The 19887-nt window shown below is 42.2% G+C and overlaps 1 protein-coding gene across 1 annotated transcript; it reads left to right on the top strand.

Moving 5' to 3' along the window:
* The first annotated feature begins 112 nt into the window (after positions 1-112).
* Positions 113-5389, top strand: LOC114928988 (uncharacterized). The gene has a single exon (XM_029300355.2). The coding sequence runs from the start codon at positions 113-115 to the stop codon at positions 5387-5389; it is 5277 nt and encodes a 1758-aa protein (XP_029156188.2).
* The last annotated feature ends 14498 nt before the right edge of the window (positions 5390-19887 follow it).

Raw genomic sequence — 19887 nt, forward strand, 5'->3', positions numbered from 1 at the left:
ACCTTACTTTTTTTTCAAATTTCCGCTTTGGTCAGTGGCTATCCGTAGTGAAAGAATTCTACGCGCCGATTTGATATTAATACAATATCAGTACCGTTCATATCCGTGAATCATGTCGGATTTCGAGAACGGTCTCATCGCGATACGTGCGACCGTTCAATTTATGTCTCGGATAGCAGTGAATTATAAGAAGGCCGGCAAGGAGAAATTTACGATTACGAAGACTAAGCTTCGCATGGAGCAATTACGGGAGCACTGGCAAACTTGCTGTAAGCAGCACGTCGAGCTCCTGCAGGTCGCTGACAAAGACGATCTCCAACATGATTACTTCACTGACGACGAAATTAGCAAAGCTGAAGCGGTGTTCGAGGACTCGCAAGATTTCTTAGCAGGCCTACTCGACAAACAGGAGCTACGTACTCCATCTGACGCTGATCAGAGTTCTATCAGCGTCCATCACCCGTCTGGTCACGGGTCATCAGCCTTCGCGCTACCAAGGATCACCATTCCAGTTTTCAAGGGCGAAATGACCAAGTGGGAGAGCTTCCGAGACACCTTCCAGGCTTTAGTCGGCGCCCACGAAACTCTCTCGGACGCGCAGAAGCTACACTATTTGAAGTCGTTCATGGACGGGGATGCTGCGCTTCTGTTGAAGCACATCACGACTTCTGACTTGAACTACGCTGGAGCTTGGCAGATTTTGTTGGATGAGTATAACAACGCACGGTCTCTAGTCCATGCGCATATTCACGCGTTCGCGAGTCTCACTGTAATGAAGACCGAAAACGCTGCCGAATTAAAGCTGTTGCGCGATACTGTAACCGCGTCGTTATCGGCATTATCAAATTTAGGCCGAGATACCGATCAATGGGACGACTTGCTTGTGTACATCGTCACTCAAAAGTTCAGCTCGCGTACTCGTACCGAATGGAACTTGCGTTTAGGCGCGTCAACCGATTACCCTACATTTAAAACACTTCGCGAATTTATTACGGAACGTCTTCGCGGCTTATCTGATCTTGTGCCTCTTGTAACTAATTGCGCTACCACCGGCTTGTCCGCGCGTTCCGATAAATCGAATAAAATCAAGGCAACGGTTCATAACACTACGGACCGTAAGTGTCCTTGCTGTCAGGGGAATCATTTCCTGTCATTTTGTCAGACTTTCCGAAAACGGTCGCTAGACCAACGCGGGCAGCTCGCTAGACAAGCTCGCGTCTGCTTCAATTGTTTAAGACCCGGGCATTTTCCGCTAAATTGTCCAAGTGAGAAGCGCTGTAACTCTTGTCAACGCGCTCACCATTCATTACTTCATCGCGACAACATCGGCGTAGCAATCGCCGACGCTACGGATCGAGAAGGTACGAAATCGCGACACGAATCCGCGGCAAATAAAGCGTGCGAAGCACAAGGCGCATTTAATGACGCCTCCACCAACGTAGCGACTAATTATACCGTATCTCTAGGTGCGCGATCTCAAGCTCCGATTCCCGTCCTTCTCGCTACCGCTCGGGTCCGACTTCACACGGTTGAAGGACGAACTGTACAGGCCCGCGCTCTCTTCGATCAAGGCTCGACATATAGCTTTATTTCGGAAGCTCTCGCACAGAGATTACGTCCGACGCGACGTCGCGCGAATTTACACATTACCGGTTTCGGGGAAGAATACTCTGGCATCGCGCGAGCACAAACGAGTCTTCTACTCGAATCGTGTCTCCGTCCTGGATCACGACTGCCGATTTCAGTATACATTTATCAAAAGATCACGGCTTACGCAGCTACTCAAGCGTTTTCCGTCGACGATTGGCCTCACCTGAAAGGCTTAGAACTCGCGGATCCCGATCCGTCAAATAAAGAAAATATTGAAGTATTAATCGGAGCCGACCTCTATGGTTCATTGCTACTCGGGCCAATCCAAAGGGGGCCTCCCGGTTCCCCTACGGCGCAGTTAACGTCGTTAGGTTGGATAGTGTCAGGCCCGGCAAAGTCATTGGATTTAGTATCGCTTCAGGAAGCGACGGTTATGTCTTGTGTGGCCGCTCCATCTCTAGACGAGCTCATTCAAAAATTTTGGGAAACGGAGGAGATTCCCTCTAAAATCATTTACTCTCCCGAAGAGGAGCTATGCGAAACGCATTTTAGTCAAACCCATTCGCGGAATGCGGACGGCCGTTATATTATTCGATTGCCATTCCGAAATAATCAGCCTCCCGTTCTGGGCGATAGTTATAATCTCGCCCAACGGTTGTATTCCAAAACGGAACGACGATTACTTCGCAATAGCGACCTTGCTGCGGAATACAATAAATTTCTCGCTGAATACGAAGTTTTAGGGCACATGGAACAGGTTCGCGATTCCACCTCGCGCCGTCGGCCTGTTTATCTCCCTCACCATCCCGTGATCCGGGAAAGCAGCTCGACAACCAAAGTGCGCGTTGTATTTAACGCTTCGAGTGTCACGTCCAACGGCTTTACTCTGAATGATTGCTTATTAGTTGGGCCTAAGCTTCAAAACGATCTCGGCGGAGTTTTGCTGAATTGGCGTTTCTATCGTTACGTCTATCTGGCGGACATTGAAAAAATGTTCCGTCAGATCCTAGTACATCCCGACGATGTAGATTACCAGAGAATCGTCTGGAGACCGAATCCGCAAAGTCCGGTCCTATCGTACCGTCTCCTCACGGTTACATACGGCACGGCTAGCGCACCGTATCTCGCGATCCGCGTTCGACATCAGCTTGCCGACGATGAGTCTCGTCGCTTTCCGCAAGCTGCAAAAATCCTTAAAAATTCGGCCTACGTGGACGATCTCTTATTTGGTGCGAATGACATCGCGTCCGCTATACAATTGCGCGCTCAGCTTAACGATTTGATGCATTCCGGCGGATTTCACTTGAGAAAATGGGCGGCTAACGATCCACAACTCTTGTCAATTATTCCATCCGGCGATCACGAGTTATCATGCGATCACGCATTTGAAGAAAATACAAGTCTAAAGGTCCTTGGCGTCGCTTGGCGCCCGACCGACGATGTATTCTTTTTTCGAACCACAGAATTCACGGAATCGCGAACCACGAAGCGGACCGTCCTATCATTTATCGCGCGGCTATTCGACCTCTTAGGTTGGGCGTCGCCCGTCGTAATTGTAGCGAAAATACTGATGCAGAATCTGTGGCTTCAAAAAATCGATTGGGATGAGATTATTCCCGCGTCACTTCTGCAAAGATGGCAAGATTACGTTAGCAGTCTTCCTAAGCTTTCTAATTGCCGTATGCCACGTTGGCTTAATACCTACGATCCCGATCACGCGGTGGAGATTCACGGATTCGCCGACGCGTCACAGCGTGCCTACGCTGCTGTCGTCTATTTACGGGTTCGCCACTCGCCTAATCGAATTTCGGTTTCGCTGCTCGCTGCCAAATCAAAAGTGGCGCCCTTAAAAACGATTGCCATTCCCCGCCTGGAACTTATGGCTATCGTACTCCTAGCACGTTTAATAAATCACGTTTTAGGCGTGCTCGAGAATCCGGATATACCGATTTACGGCTGGACAGATTCCACCGTCGCACTAGCGTGGGTCAGTCAACACCCCTCAAAATGGCGAACGTTCGTCGCTACGCGAGTCTCCGAGATTCAGACGAAATTACCGACAGCGAAGTGGCATCACGTGCCGACAATCAGCAACCCCGCGGATTGTGCTTCGCGCGGTATTTCGGTAGAGGAGTTTCGCGTCCACCCGCTGTGGTGGTCAGGCCCGGCCTGGCTAAAAGATCCTCCCGTCTCTTGGCCAGAGAGAAAAAAATTGCAGGACAAATTATCGGACGAAATAGAGTCAAACGTGAATGCAGAAGTTCGCGTCGCTACCGTAGATAATTCAAAGTCCGCTCCGGCAGCGGATATATTCAATATCCACGAAAATTTTACGTCGTGGGGAAAATTGCTTCGCGTCACAGGTCACGTGTTTCGTCTCTTTAGAACGCATAAAACCAGCAACAAAGCGAGCGAAATGGCGGCCGGGGTATTGACGAGCCTTGATGTCAAGAGAGCGCGGATCTTCTGGATCCAACGATTACAAGCCCTAAGCTTCAATGCCGAACTCATCGCGTTGCGTGGGAATTCTCCGCTAAGCAAATCGAGTCCTCTGCGTTCGCTAACGCCGTTTCTTGACGAAAACGGCATTATTCGGCTTGGCGGGAGACTCCGCCACTCCTTACTCTCATACGATGAGAGATTTCCGGTGATCCTTCCGCGTCACCGCATTACCGAATTAATTGTCGATCAAGCTCACTTGCGATCCTCGCACGGAGGTCCGCAACTTACTCTACGCGTATTACGTCAAAATTTCTGGATTCTTGGTGCGAGATCTCTTGTCAAATTCCGAATAAGAAAATGTATGACATGCATACGCGAAAGCGCGAGGACCGCAAGTCAGCTCATGGGCGATCTACCGTCACCGCGAGTGACGCCATCGCCCACCTTTTCCCACTGCGGAATAGATTATGCCGGCCCCTTACAAATCATACCGTATGTCGGTCGCGGTCAGACCTCGCGGAAATATTACGTCTGCATTTTCGTATGTCTCGCAACTCGTGCGATTCATTTAGAGTATGTCTCTGATTACTCATCGGAGGGCTTTCTTGCGGCCTTTCGAAGATTCGTTAGTCGACGTGGACTTCCATCCGATGTCTATAGCGACAATGGTACGAATTTTGTAGGGGCCGACCGTGAGTTGCGACTCGCATTTATAAAAACATGTAAAGATCGCGCCGCCCACGATCACCTTGTCACTGACGGTGTACAGTGGCACTTTATACCCGCGGCGTCTCCACATTTCGGGGGACTCTGGGAGGCGGGAGTAAAGAGTTTTAAATATCATTTAAAGCGCGTTATCGGAGGTCATACTCTGTCGCAGTTGGAATTCGCGACTCTTTTGTGCCAAATCGAAGCCTGCCTTAACTCCCGTCCTCTCGCCGCATTGACAAGCGATCCGGACTCCTTCGAGGCGCTCACACCGGGGCACTTCCTGATAGGTCGCCCCCTTTTGAGTGCACCGGGAGAGTCTGTCTTAGAAATTAATGAGAATCGTTTGTCAAGATGGCAAAGGGTGCAGGCCATGCACGAACAATTTTGGAAAGCATGGTCTACTGATTACTTGCACACGCTTCATCAGAGGCAGAAATGGCGATCGGTAGAACCACCGATTAAAATTAACGACCTCGTAATAATAAAAAACCCTCTGCTTCCCCCCGCTAAATGGGACATGGCCAGAGTCATCGAGACACACCCTGGCCCAGATGGTCACACGCGCGTCGTGACCGTTCGCACCGCGTCTTCAACGCTTAAGCGCCCGATTACTAAAATCTGCCCACTTATTAGAACAGACGAGTAACTGTCTCTTACTCATTGTAAAGATCTGTCAAACATTCCGTCTGCTATCGTTCTATTAAAATTTTAACATACTAGAATTTGTTCATCAGTCCGTTTCGTAGTTTGTACGAGGCGGGCGGTATGTTCAGAAATCGAATTGTATTTTTCGGCATGTAGGCTGATTGTGTTTGACCACGAGTTGTTTGTTCGATATCCATTCAAGAATCACGTTATGATTTCGGTATCGATACAGATTATACACGTGATCACCCGATCCTGTACGCGTGATATTGTAAGAATGTGAAAATTCCGGCGTTTTTCGTGCCTGACTCTCGCAGAGAGCAGGCCCTCAGTTCTCGTTCGACTAGCGATCCGAACACAGCGATTCTTGTGTTATCATTCAGCGTTGACGAAACGTTAACGATCGTCAAACATAGTCGTGTATCATCAAAGTTATTAACATTTTATTAAAGACTTTGGATTTAATTGTTATTCGGAGCAGTTTTGTGTTTTTTATTCCTACACATCGACTTAATGCGCGGACTCTCCGAGACAGTGGCCGTAACCGGATATAAACTATATTAATTAATGTTTGATTCGCAGCACGTTAATTCGAGGGGCGTGTACAGTTCTATATTAAAAAACTTAAAAACATTAATTCATAGAAGAATACAGAGAATCTTAACGAGGTTTATAACAAAATAATTAAGGTTGTGTAAATATTTCTTTTAAAAAACATATTAGAATCTGACGATCCTTCGACGGGTTATGATGTTATGATATATATATGTTAGTATATATAAGAGTTATGATACTATATATGTAATTTAATAATTTTAATATGTACTTTAATATTGAATACATATATGTTCTTGTATTTCATAAAATATATAGGCTTTCTCCGCCTATATTTCAGCACATGTTTCATCAATAGATATTGCATATGCTCGTTTACCTTGTCAAATCTAGTATCAATACCTGTGAAATGTTTTATTAGTTTTAGACTATATAATAGAATTTTCGATATATGTATTTATTTTTTAATATAATAATCGTAATTTAATTTTATAAGCTTTCTAATATATATAATTTTAAGTTTATGTTAAAATGCTGGTTTAATACTACATGTACCATATAAAACTTGAAAGAAAAACTATTATAAATTATGCTTTTTGAATTTGTTCAGCATCTTAAGTGGCTACAGAGTCGTCTGTCCTGTTATCATAAGCCATCTGCTCAGCTTTGAATAATTCGATGAGTTTTTCTGTTGTTGTGGGATGATATTTAATAATTTTACCAAGCTCCTTCTACAAAAGAAAAAATCATTGATAAAACAAAATATTCCAAAATATTATATTTTATTATGCTTTAATATGAATTAATAAAATATTAAATATATATTATTTGAACACGCTCTGTACTGACGAGACGTCTTTTTAGACACTACGTTTAATTTTATATATTTTTATATTTGTGACATGTTATAAGTTTTTTCTCATCGCTGTACTTGTTATGTAATTATTACTGCATTTGAAAATGACCTAAACCACAGGTCAAAACGTCATGTTAATTTGATTTCAATAAAGAAATTATTTGTCCAGTATTGGTCGTTTTTTATGATTACATATTTAATTATGGTTTTATATATTACATATTTACCTATACATATTTATTCTATTATCAAAAAATTTAGGCTCATATTCTCAACCTTCTTTTATTAATTTGTAGTTTCAACTCCATCTCACAATAGTTCATTATATCCTCATATTGTAATTGTAAATTTGTAATAACTGTAAAACATAAAAAAAAGTCATTAGTGCATGCAAAATAACTTGTATGTATTATATTGCTTCTTTATTTTATTTTATATAATAAAAGAAATAGTAGGATAGCAGTGTATCAATAAAATAATTCTTATATATGTATGTATGTATAAGTATTTTCTTGTGTTACGTTACCATCCTCCTATTACTTTTATAAATATATAAGTAATTAGCTCTGTTAAATTAATAATTGAAAACAAAGAAGGGCTATAAGAGCTATTAAACATAACAAAGTTGTCAGTTGATATTAAAAAACTTCATTTGAACGGAACGAGAAATAAATAAGAAGTGATCATTTATTCACATTTAAACAAAATAATAAATACATAAGAAATACACATTAAAGCGAACGTTTCGGCTGACATTTCGAGCCTTCCTCAGCGCAATACAAATATTATATAAATTGAAATGTAATATTGAACATTAAAGACGGCAATTAACGATGTCAAGATAATAAAAAGTCAGTTTTTTGTCTCGTTACATATGTTTCTAAACAAGTCATTGCGTGTGACAAGTGCAAATTGTTGATACATACTGAGATCGAGCGACCGTGCCGTGTAATCACTATGTGTATAGGCCTCCTGATTTATTGGTCAAGGGAGATATCTTGATTAAATCATCATATTGAAATGTTGTTAGACATTAAATAGAGATTCAAACAAAATTGGTGATTATTTTATAGAAGTTTCAAGTATCAGATACGAAATCTTATAGACACAGTTTTTTCTAAAGACAAAAGTTTACTAAGGACAGAACGTTTTTACCGTCTCAACTCTCAATCCCAAATGACATTTGTTAAAGTCAAAGTTGTTTCGTCGTTGACGAAACATCATAGCGATGGGACGTGTTCCTCTTTTAACTTTTAACTATTAATTTTAAATAAGACCGGTGTAATGTTGCGTTAATCTCAGTTTAATTAATGGAATTTTTACTTGATAAGGACCACAACCAAATGGTCGAAACGTCGTGAAAGAATTAAATAAAATTGCTAGTTACGTCGAAATCAAGTTTGCCAAGTTTATTTTTACCACTAGCGTCCAATATTAATTTTGATTAATTTTTTATTTTTTTTTATATTAATTATAAATTTGCATAAGTTTTTAAATTTTAATTTCTTGTATAAATTTTTATTTATTTGCGCAATTTTTGGACATTATTTTTTGCATAATTTTTCACTGGTACAAGTTTCTACTTTCACTTGGCGCAATTTTTTTATATCACTACTTTTGTAGTAATTATTATATGGGTTTACTATGGATAATTTTTCATACAATCCCACATGGGTTTGCAATGGTTTATTTTACATAGAATTCTACATGAGTTTGCAATGGATAATTTTTTGTTACTGGCATACAGTTAAATGGGCGCCTCTTTTTACCTTTTTTTTAAAGGTAAGTTTATAGAGATTATAGCATTCATTTTTGTATATGTTTGACACAATTAACATTGAGTATGGGACGTGTTCCTCTTTTAACTTTTAACTATTAATTTTAAATAAGACCGGTGTTCCTCTTTTAACTTTTAACTATTAATTTTAAATAAGACCGGTGTGATGTTGCGTTAATCTCAGTTTAATTAATGGAATTTTCACTTGATAAGGACCACAATCAAATGGTCGAAACGTCGTGAAAGAATTAAATAAAATTGCTAGTTACGTCGAAATCAAGTTTGCCAAAAATAAAAAAATTTTAGTTAAAGAACTTGGCGCGCTGCTAAGTTTTAAAATTACAATGCACCTTAAAGTTACATAAATTAATGTAACTACAAAATATATATTTTAACTGCAATAAGTTTTAAAGTAACAAATAATTTAATTTTAATATCATTAGGATATTATTTAGCAGCGCGCCAAGTTTTTTTAACTAAAATTTTTTTATTTTTTTTATATTAATTATAAATTTTTATAAGTTTTCAAATTTTAATTTTTTGTATAAATTTTTATTTATTTGCGCAATTTTTGGACATTATTTTTTGCATAATTGTATTTACCTGACGTCTTCCAAAATCGTTTTATTTGAATACTCTCTTATACTCTTTCTGTGATTTCCTTTTTCACAGTTACGCACATGCAATATTTTTGTATTGGATATTTTTAACAAAAATATATAATAAGCCAAACTGAAAAAAATAAATATAATTAAAAATTGTAATAAATACACGTGTTTATACCTACACATATATATATATATTTCATACACAAGGTTAATATCACTACATAATCTCAAAATAACTATATATGTTATGATTAGGAAAGTAATATGTATATAATTATATTTACCTGTCTTCCAAATTCTTATTAATAATCTTTTTATTTCCATATTTATACTCTTTAGGTTATATAAAATACTTTTTCTGCTTCAATGTCTTTCTTCTTCACAGTACATACATATAATTCACGTGCGCATATGGGTGGAACCGTTCCGAAGCAGTAACAATAATGGCCAAGCTTTTAATCCTCTCGGAAACTTTTTATGCGTTTAATTTTAACTTGCCATCTTAGTCAACAATGCTGCATGTTGGATCCAAGGTCCGTAGATGAACGACAGGAGGGGAAGTATCGTATTCATATTTCAGCATTTGAATCCCAAAATGGCGCCGCCATTCCAGCCACCGGACAGCTGTTCAACTAAAGTTTTTTTTTTACTAACACTTTGTACCACACACCGACATACAACGCAAATAATTTCGTGGCCCCAAAATGGCTGTTCATGCGAGGACTTTCCTTCCCCTCCCGTCGTTCATCTACGGACCTTGGTTGGATCCACAGATAATATATAAAAATACATTATGTACTATAATATAATAATATTTAAATATATATTTATATTGTTACGTCCTCGCGACGTCTCTTGCGCTGTCTCACAAAAAGGTGTCACACACACTCTCACTTGCGCCCGGAATGAATAAACTCTCGTAATATGAAAAGGAGTTTAATGAAACGACCCAATACAATAAAGTGAAGAAATACAATATGTAATAGGCCAGAATGCCCATCGATCTCGTAAGCGTCCGTACGGTGCGACAGCTAGACCAAATCTAGTCATGACGCCCAAAAACATTTGAACGCCGGTTGTCTATAAACAACCCTCCTAGCGATGATGCTCAGGGGATGAAAAAGGATGAAGGTGCTCAGGGGATGTAAACCAGGGACGTAACACTGCCCCCCTTCTTCAAGATTGTCGTCCCGACAATCAGAAACAGAGGGTTATCCAACGCTGTCCAATAACTCTGCATTCCGATGCCGACCTCAGGACTCCGACGAATTTTCCTGTTCTACCCTGGGCTCCTGCCACAGGTTACCGAACAATCCGCCATTTTTGATCCCGTCGCACATCCACACAAGTTATCGTCGACTCCAGGGCACCGACGAGCCTTCCTGCTCTACCCTGGGCTGCTGCCACAGGTTACCAAGCGACTTCGTTATTCTGGTCCCAATCGACTGACAGTTCCAACGTCGACTCCAGGGCTCTAACGAATCATCCTGCCCTACCCCGGGCTGCTGCCTCAGGTTACCGGGCGATTCGCCAACTCGAACCCAATCGACCTCTGATATTTTGTCTTCCACGTCCTGATTTTCCTGCGACCTTGTGAAGAACTTCAGACAAGGGGGAGGGGTTACTTCCGTGGACCCATCGTCCCTTATAGACTCCCCAAGTCCCTGCCTCGGCATCTGCCCGAAGTCCCGCGGGAAAACCACGGATCAAAAACCGCGGGAGAGGCAGTCTTCTTAGAATAAATTGAAGACGAAAACCTTTTTTCCTGGAAAGCTCAGCTCGAAAATCGGCCTTTCCACCATATCCAGAAAACTCCGTTTCTCCCCAAAGCAGAACCGTAAATACTCCTTCAATCGAAACCTCTTCCTCGAGTGAAACTTCTCTTCTTTGGAGATTCTGTAAAAGAAAAAGAAGATTACGCAATAATTAATTCACCCTACTTCTATCTGTTCAATTTTTTTTTTAATTTTCCATAACATAGACATTCCCCGGGCTCCAATCTATTCTAACAATTCTAATCCCTTTCCAGAAAAGGAACTATTCTATCCGCATGTTTGACCTTTTTCTTATGCCTAGGAGTCTTTTGAATACAATATACCACGTCGTTAAATCTTTTAATAATTGAATAAGGATCCTCCTAATTGTTCTGCAATTTCTGGGCCTTTCCTTTACTTCTCTTGGGATTATATAGCCAGACTCTCTCTCCCTCCTCGAAAAGAATTGTTCTAACTTTCCTATCATATCTGGCTTTCATTTGCGAATACTTTAAAGCCATACGTTCCCTAACACAAGAACGAATTTCTTCTAATCTTTCCTTTAAATTATCCACAAAATTCTCTGGAGGCAATATTTTTTTATCAATTTTAGGACTTTCTTGTAACAAGTCTACTGGTAGTCTAAGTTCTCGAGCAAAGTACAACTCGGCAGGAGTCACTCCTGTAGTCTCATGTTTTGATGATCTATATGCCAAGAGAAACATAGGAATCCATTCATCTCAATCTTTCTAATTTTCAAAAATGTATTTCTCCAAGTAATTGATAATTGTCTGATGTTGACGTTCCACCTGGCCATCTGATTGAGGATGAAGAGTAGTAGTCCTTGTCTTTTTGATCCCAAGAAGTCGCATTAATTCTTCAAATAACTGAGACTCGAAATTCTTTCCCTGACCTGTGTGAATCTCAATAGGCACTCCATGCCTTGAAACAAACTGACTCACAAAAATTTCAGCCACAGTCTTGGTTCTAATATTCTTAATAGGGAAAGCTTCCACCCATTTTGTGAAACAATCCACCATTACAAGAAGATACTTATTCCCTGATTTAGTCAACGGAAGAGGACCAAGGATATCCATTTGCACTCTTTCTAATGGAGCTTCGACGTTATAAATATGCAAAGGGGATTTTCCTTTTCCAGAAGGACCTTTCTTTGATATACATATCTTGCAGGTTCTGCACCACTTCTCTACGTCTTGCTTACAATTCGCCCAAAAGAATCTTTTTCGAATCTTCTCAAAAGTTTTGTTAACTCCGAAATGTCCTCCGGACGGAGAATCATGAATTTCCTGTAAAATCTCTTTGATCCGATCTTGAGAAACAATTAATTGAAGGAAACTAGTTTGAAGATTTGGGGCTTTCCATCTTTTATAGAGAATTCCATTTTTAGAACGAGAGAATCCCAATAAGACCAATAAATCTGAGCCGAAACATTCTTGGTAGGAACTTCCGAATGCAATGGTCTTTTTCCTGTTTCTTTTTCTCGTATAATAAATAAAATGCTTGGATCTTTTTGCTGAACACGACGCCACTCTTCCAGATCTTCTCCCACAAGCATAATGCGAGCAACCATTTTCTCTCTTTCTTCTGCGTTTTTTGTCTCGACTTTAGCGCAGTATTCGCATCCGAAAGCCTCACATGATCGCCTGGATAATCCATTGGCATTTCCGTGAGATTGTCCTTTTCGATGAATAATTTCAAACTCAAATTCTTGAAGTCTTTCGAGCCAACGAGCCAATTGTCCTTCTAGATCCTTAAAAGACATCAACCATTTTAACGATACATGATCTGTATGAATTACAAATTTTCTACCTAAAAGATAATGACGGAAAAATTTCAAAGAATCTATTATTGCTAACAATTCTCTTCTAGTCACACAATAATTCCGCTCAGTCTTGCTAAGCGTTTTACTAAAATAAGCGATTACTTTCTCTTTTCCCATCTGTCTCTGGGATAACACTGCACCGATACCGATATTAGACGCGTCAGTATCTAAAATAAATTCATCTTCTCCCTTAGGAAAAGATAATATCAGAGAAGACGATAACATCGATTTTAATTTCTCAAAAGCATCTTGGCAATCTTTTCCCCAAACAAATTTAACTTGATTCTCTGTTAATACGTAAAGGGGTTTTGCCAAAGAAGAAAATTCTTTCACAAATTTACGATAATACGAACAAAAACCGAGAAAGCTTCGTAACTGTTGTCTAGTATGGGAAACCAACCAATCTCTCACGGCTATAATCTTTTCGGGATCCGTAGTAATGCCTTCTTCTGAAATAATATGTCCCAAATATTTTGTATTTCTTTAAAAGAAAATACATTTTTTCGGATTCATTTTTAAATTAGCTTCTCTCAATCGCGAAAATGCTAAATTCAAATTCTCTAACATTTCATCAAAAGTTTTACCGAAAATTATTATATCATCTAAATATACTAAACATTTTTTTGATAAAAGGCCATGTAAGACTTTTTCCATTAACCGTTCAAAAGTCGCGGGAGCATTACATAAACCAAACGGCATTACTGTAAATTGCCACAGACCCCTGCCGATCGAGAAAGCCGTCTTTTCTTTGTCCTCGGAACGGACTTTTAGTTGCCAATAACCGCTCTTTAAATCTAATGTGGAAAACCAAGAGTTACCTGAGAGTTGATCTAAAATATCGTCAATACTGGGAAGAGGATATGCATCTTTTACCATCACATTATTTAATTTCCGATAATCAATGCAAAATCTTATACTGCCGTCTTTCTTTTTTACCATAACGGCCGGAGAGATCCATGGACTTTGCGATTTCTCTATTACTCCTTGTTCCTTCATGTCCTTAATAATTTTATCTACTTCCTTCCTTAAATGAATGGGAATTCGACGAGGTGCCTGCTTAATAGGGAGAGAGTCTTTTATGTTAATGACATGTTCTACAACACTACAGTTGCCAGCCACAATGTTTTCAGAAAATACATCAAAAAAATCATTTAAAAAGTTTGCAAAAATTTCTTTCTTTGTTTCTTTCAAATTCAAAGAATTATTTTCAAAAAGATTTTCTAAAATAGTTGGAACTTTACAAGAGTTTTCAATTCTAGAACAATTAAAAATTTTATTTTCTTTTGACTTTAATTCATTAAATTCATCATCAAAAATATTTTATAAATTAATCTTTTTAAGAAAGTCTGTTCCCAAAATGCAATTATTATTTATGGCGGCGACAAAAATAGGAATAGAAACACAATATCTTTTAATCTCTACTCTAACTTCTACTAGAAAATTAATTAAAACTTTTTCTCCCGTAGGATATTTTAAATTACAATTTTTAATTTGAATCTTTTCTACATCCTTATTCAACAATTTTTCATTTATAAGTGAAACATCGGAGCCCGTGTCTATTTTCAAAGAACATTTTTTACCGTTAACCTTTCCGAGATAATAGAAATCATTTTTTCTAATTCTACCAACACTAAAATCTACAAATCGATTCGATATCGGGGCTTTTTCGGAAAAAGTCGAGCTCACCCCGCACAGCTCAACTAAACCGTGTTTCCCTTCTCCTCAGGACACTCAAATCGAAAATGTCCCGTTTTACCACACGTCCAACACTCTTTGCCCTTCGAAGAAAAATTATTTCTTCGCCATCCCTCTCTCGAAGGATTTCTATTTTCATGATCTGATTTTTGCGCGCTGTTTTCATTGTTCTTATTATCGTTCCCGTTTTTCTTATCAAAATCCTTTCGCGTGTCGTTCCTCCCCACCTTTTGGAAATTCGCGCTGTTAAATTTTCCGAAAATTTCCTTCTTTCTTTCAAAATTTTCTCCTTGAATAATTTTTATAGTTTTTGCCCTCTCAACGACCAAATTTAAAGAGGTTATCCCCTCTAATTGAAAGGTCCTTCTCAAGAAACCGTCATAGAGAGCAGAGATAAATTGCGCGCACGCGATTTTATCCCTCACCGCGTAAGGACATTCGGGATATGCGAGTCGCGACAATCTTTCCAATTCGGCACCAAAAGAAGCGAGGTCTTTCCCGAATTTTTGTTTCCGATTCCTAAATAAAGAATAATAGTTTGGAGTAAGATTTCCCTCCCCAAAAAGTAATTCTAATTTTGATTTTAATTCGGTAAAACTGAGGTTATCTAAATTCTCTATATTTTTTAAAACAATTCGCGCTTTTCCTCTTAAATTCGCGGCCAAAGCAACGGTCTTCGCGGATTCGTCCCAATTATTCGCGCGCGCGACCAAAAGAAATTGGGAGAGGAACTCCCGCAGCGGAACTTTCCCGTCAAATGTATCGGGTTTTATTTTAAAACCGATTCTCGCGCAAAGATCACTACTAATATCCCCGCAAGCTCTATTATCGGAGTTACAAGAAGCGATATTATTGGGAGGACTTACCTCGTTTTCCTCCCGCGAAGCGATTCTTTGCTCCAGCCGGCGCAGCTCCTCGTCGCGTTGTCGCAACAAAGCTTCAAATTGTGTACGCTCCTGCTCTCGTTGTTCTCGCAGCTCCCTGATTTCCCGGAGCGCAGTTTGCAGTACATTTTCCTCCAAAAGAGTCTCCGTATTCAATGGTGTTCGCAGCGGAGCTTGTGAACGGGTTAGTCTGGGCGAATGTTGGGTAGTCATTTTCCTAATTATATTTCGTAGCTCGTTGTTCGTTCGATCCCGGACGAGCCCCCAAAATGTTACGTCCTCGCGACGTCTCTTGCGCTGTCTCACAAAAAGGTGTCACACACACTCTCACTCGCGCCCGGAATGAATAAACTCTCGTAATATGAAAAGGAGTTTAATGAAACAACCCAATACAATAAAGTGAAGAAATACAATATGTTATAGGCCAGAATGCCCATCGGTCTCGTAAGCGTTCGCACGGTGCGACAGCTAGACCAAATCTAGTCATGGCGCCCGAAAACATTCGAACAGGGGATGAAAAAGGATGAAGGTGCTCAGGGAATGTAAACCAGGGACGTAACAATATATACAAATAAATATATATAAAACATATATTTCTTATTTTAATATATATATATATATATTAAATATATATATATTGTAACCGTTGATTTTATATGGTCCGTCGGATCGAAAAGGATCCGGGAAATAGGGCCGATGTAAGTGGCCGACGGCACACCTTCGGCGCGGAAAGCGGGAAATTCGCGTAAACACAAAAAAATATGTTTGATTGGGCGCCAGGCGCGAGATTCGCGCCACTCTGAAAATTCACAAATCGACAAATGACTTTTATAATTAGTAGATCATCCCGAAAATTTCCGCGACGGCGATAATCGACTCGCTCAGGTCGTCAGGGGGTAGAGGGGGGGAGTTCGGACGGGAGAGAGAACGGAATTCGAGAGAGGCTATTTGAAATCGCTCAAATATAACAAACATTAAATATATTTAGACAATGATGAACGAAGATAGACAGAAAATTAATTGTATGAGATCTTGAGTACAATGTTAGGTCAAGAAAGAAAAGTAATATTCGTTCGATATATTACGGAGAGATCTCCGCTGTAACAACGCCGAAATACAGATAAACGAGGCCGAAATGTGATTCGAAAAATACAATACGGCGTATGTACGGCCGAGACGCGGCGCGTTGTTATTGTTCCACGCCTTTGAGACGACCCGACGCGATGATATCGGACGATACGCGGGACCCGGAAGTAAATTCGCACGCCTACGTGTCGAATAATTATTAACGCACGAGACTTAATAAGGTCCGTGCGGCGTAATTAATTCCGATGGTTTTAGGCCATACAAAATTTCCTATAACTCGAGTCGGTCCTGCGCGACTTCCTTTGAGATCGCTCACGCCGGTCGTTCCTCGCAATATTTCACAAAGGATCCGAAGACGGCACGGATAAGGATATGCGCGAGAGAGAATACGCTATTTCGGATGCGTGACTCTAAATAATCTTTTATTCTCCGATCTAGAAACTCTAACAGACGAGAACGGTACAGTAATTACAAGACGATACTTTAATTTTTACATTAACGTGACAAAAATCGCGGCGACTGCCGGCGTATCCGCGGGAGAGAGAGCCTCTCTTAATCTACGCGCGGGAGAGAGCACGCGGTCGGCCGGGCGCCGGGATAAATTCTACGCGGAACTCTAAATCAAACTCTCAAAATCACGAAATTACCGGTGAATCTAATAACCGGCCGCGGCCGTGACACGCTTCTCTCCCGAATACGGTACTCACAAAAGAAGTTAGCGGCTTTACAATATTAGATAGGGCCGTTCGTCTCACCGGTATCGCCGGGTCCTTGTGTGCTTCGGCATCCGCGCAGGAACCTCTACTCTCTAGGACGTCTCGCCGAACAGTGACGAGCAAGAGGCCTGCCGGGATCACGCCGATACTAAATTTGGCATTTTCCACCCGTGGCGCTCCTTATCCTGGCAGGGCCGCCGGGTACCCCGCGGGGCCCTGCGAATTTTTTGGATGTAAATTTTCCCTCGCCGTTCCTCGGGGTTTCCGCTTCGGGTTCCGTTATTCCTCTTTATGGGCCGTCGGGAAGACTCCTACGAGTGCACCTCTTTGCGATTCCTCCCAAAAATCCGCCAGATCGATTGTTTGATCGATGGTGGGATTCCGGTGTATCCGGATCTGCGGGGCTCGAGGCAGGGTCTCTCCCGCGCCTTGCGTTTCCGGGGCTCTCTCGCCTCTCGCGAGAGAGTGGCCATCCCCGTCTCTGGCCGGAATCTCTGCGGAAGAAGGAACATTTTACGGCGGTACTCAGGTTCTTAACGGGAGGAACAATCCAGAAAATCTAGGTGAAAATGATATTTACCAAACGTGATCCGGATTTGGTGGCTTCTGCTCGGTCCTCAATCGTCCTCTTCGTCCTCTTCGTCCTCTCACTCTTTCTCTCTATTGGTTTCCTCGGTTGAGACACGTACCCTATGCAAAATTGCTCGCCGAAAACGCCAAAAGTCGCTCAAACAAAAATCATACAAAAAGTAATTCGCGAAACGGATGCGCGAAGCGCATCCTCCGACGCGGTAGAAAACGCAAAATGATTGTTCGGGTGCTCTCTCTCTCTCAAAGATTGGCGAGAGAGCAAAGGTTCCCGAATTTTCCGCCTTCCCGGCCGGGCCTTCGGCCCTTGTGACGGACAGTACAAAATGTCACGTCACAATTCCCCCTTCCCAGAGGAGGACCGGGGAGGTTTTACCAGGGACGAACGGTATTAGCCACCAATTTCCTTGCTAGGCAAATATACTTCTGGGCTCGGCGGCCCCGCTTCGGTCCCCTGGAATCAAAGTCATCTCTCTCGCGAAACAGCCGACACATAAATCGTGCGATACACCAATCGACTCTTAATCAAGCAAAAAAAAAAAGACAAAGCTAAGCCTGAAAACACGCCAAGACGACACACATGCTAGGGCCGCATAACCGTCAAGACGGTCAGGAACGGACGAGGTAGGTGTGTGAAATAAAAACGTAAATTAGAACCTGCAATCCTTCTATTCTACCAGTATGGGGGTTACACTTTAGTTACCGGGAACGGAAAGAGAGGTCCTACGGTACCTCGAGGACGGAACAAAAAAAAAGACTGATATCCTCGGGGATACGGAACAAACAACAAACACAAAAAAAAAGAAAAGAAAAGGAAAACTAAATTTAGGCGGGGTCCCGTTTGGACGGTCCTCGGCCCCGATGATAAGCGCCCAGATCCCTGTAGGCCGGGCCGCAGTCGGGACAGATCTGCACGTCGACATCGCGCCGACCACACCCGTAACAATATCTGCCCTGTCGGGGTGCCGGGCAGGCGGTGTATCGATGACCCGTCGCCTGACAGTTCCAGCAGCGCCGCTGGGGTGACCGGGGTCTCGGTTCGTCCGGTGTGGGTGTCCGCGGGCCGCGGCTGGTTGAGCGCGCGACCGGGTCCTCCGTTTGTATTTCTTTATCAAAATGCCCCGGGCGGGGCATTCCAATCGGGGGTCCTAGTATGCGCCCGCGTCCCCGGGTTGCGTGACGCAGAGCGTCGAAGACGAGCGGAACGAGCGGGTCGGGATCCGTGGAGGTTCCCTGGTCGATGGTGTGACCGGGGACCGCTCCGGCGATGGCGTGGGCTACGCTCTCGGTCTGCGTAGCGGTATCCTGGAGAGGGACCGGGTTGGTCTGTGTCCCGCGCTCCTGAGGGTCTGCTTCGACCCTGAACACATCCTCCAGAATGTCTCTTAGGTAGGGTGAGCCGCTGGTCTGTGTGGCCTGGTCCCTCATCGTCGGTGGTACCCACTGTGTGGAACGGGGCCCTTCAGCCTCCTCAGGGCCGCTCAGCAGGGCGCGGAATTCCGCCCAGAACGCCGGACTCGCCTCGTGGACGGAGCGGATGGTACCCGCATGGCGGGACCTGAAAGCCCGCCAGCGTTGGTCCATGTTGATGAGGCGGAATAACGGGAAAACTTATCTAAAATTAGGAGGGCGATAGGCTTTAAGGTCTTTCACATGGACTTTACCTATAGGATTGTTCTCCTGGTCTCTCAACTCATATACTACGGGGGATAGTACCTTACCGACCTGAAACGGACCATGGAATTTCGGTGCAAGTTTTGCGGCGATATTTTGAGCCGCGGAGGACAACACGTGTTGCCTCTTCATTATCCAGTCACCTACTTGGTAAACCACATTCCGTCGCCTCAAATTATAGTATCGCGATTGGCGTTGATACGCCTGATCGAGATTTTCCGCTACCCAGTGATGCAAGGTTTGTAATTTTTGCATTCTTTCCGACCACTCAGCCGGATTCCGCTCCTCAACTTCCGTCGCTTTCGGAGTTCGCGCGCGCAAGTACTCCTTCGGAACCAACTCGCGTCCTAAATTTAGGAGAGCCGGGGAGGCTCCAATGGACGTGTGAAATGCCGTGTTATACGCGAATCGGAATTCGGATAAATGGACATCCCACTCACGATGATCTCTCTCGAGGAACGCG

This window comes from Nylanderia fulva, unplaced genomic scaffold, assembly GCF_048542155.1.
Source record: "Nylanderia fulva isolate GAGA-0341 unplaced genomic scaffold, ASM4854215v1 Scaffold86, whole genome shotgun sequence".
In the NCBI taxonomy this organism is placed as follows: domain Eukaryota; kingdom Metazoa; phylum Arthropoda; class Insecta; order Hymenoptera; family Formicidae; genus Nylanderia; species Nylanderia fulva.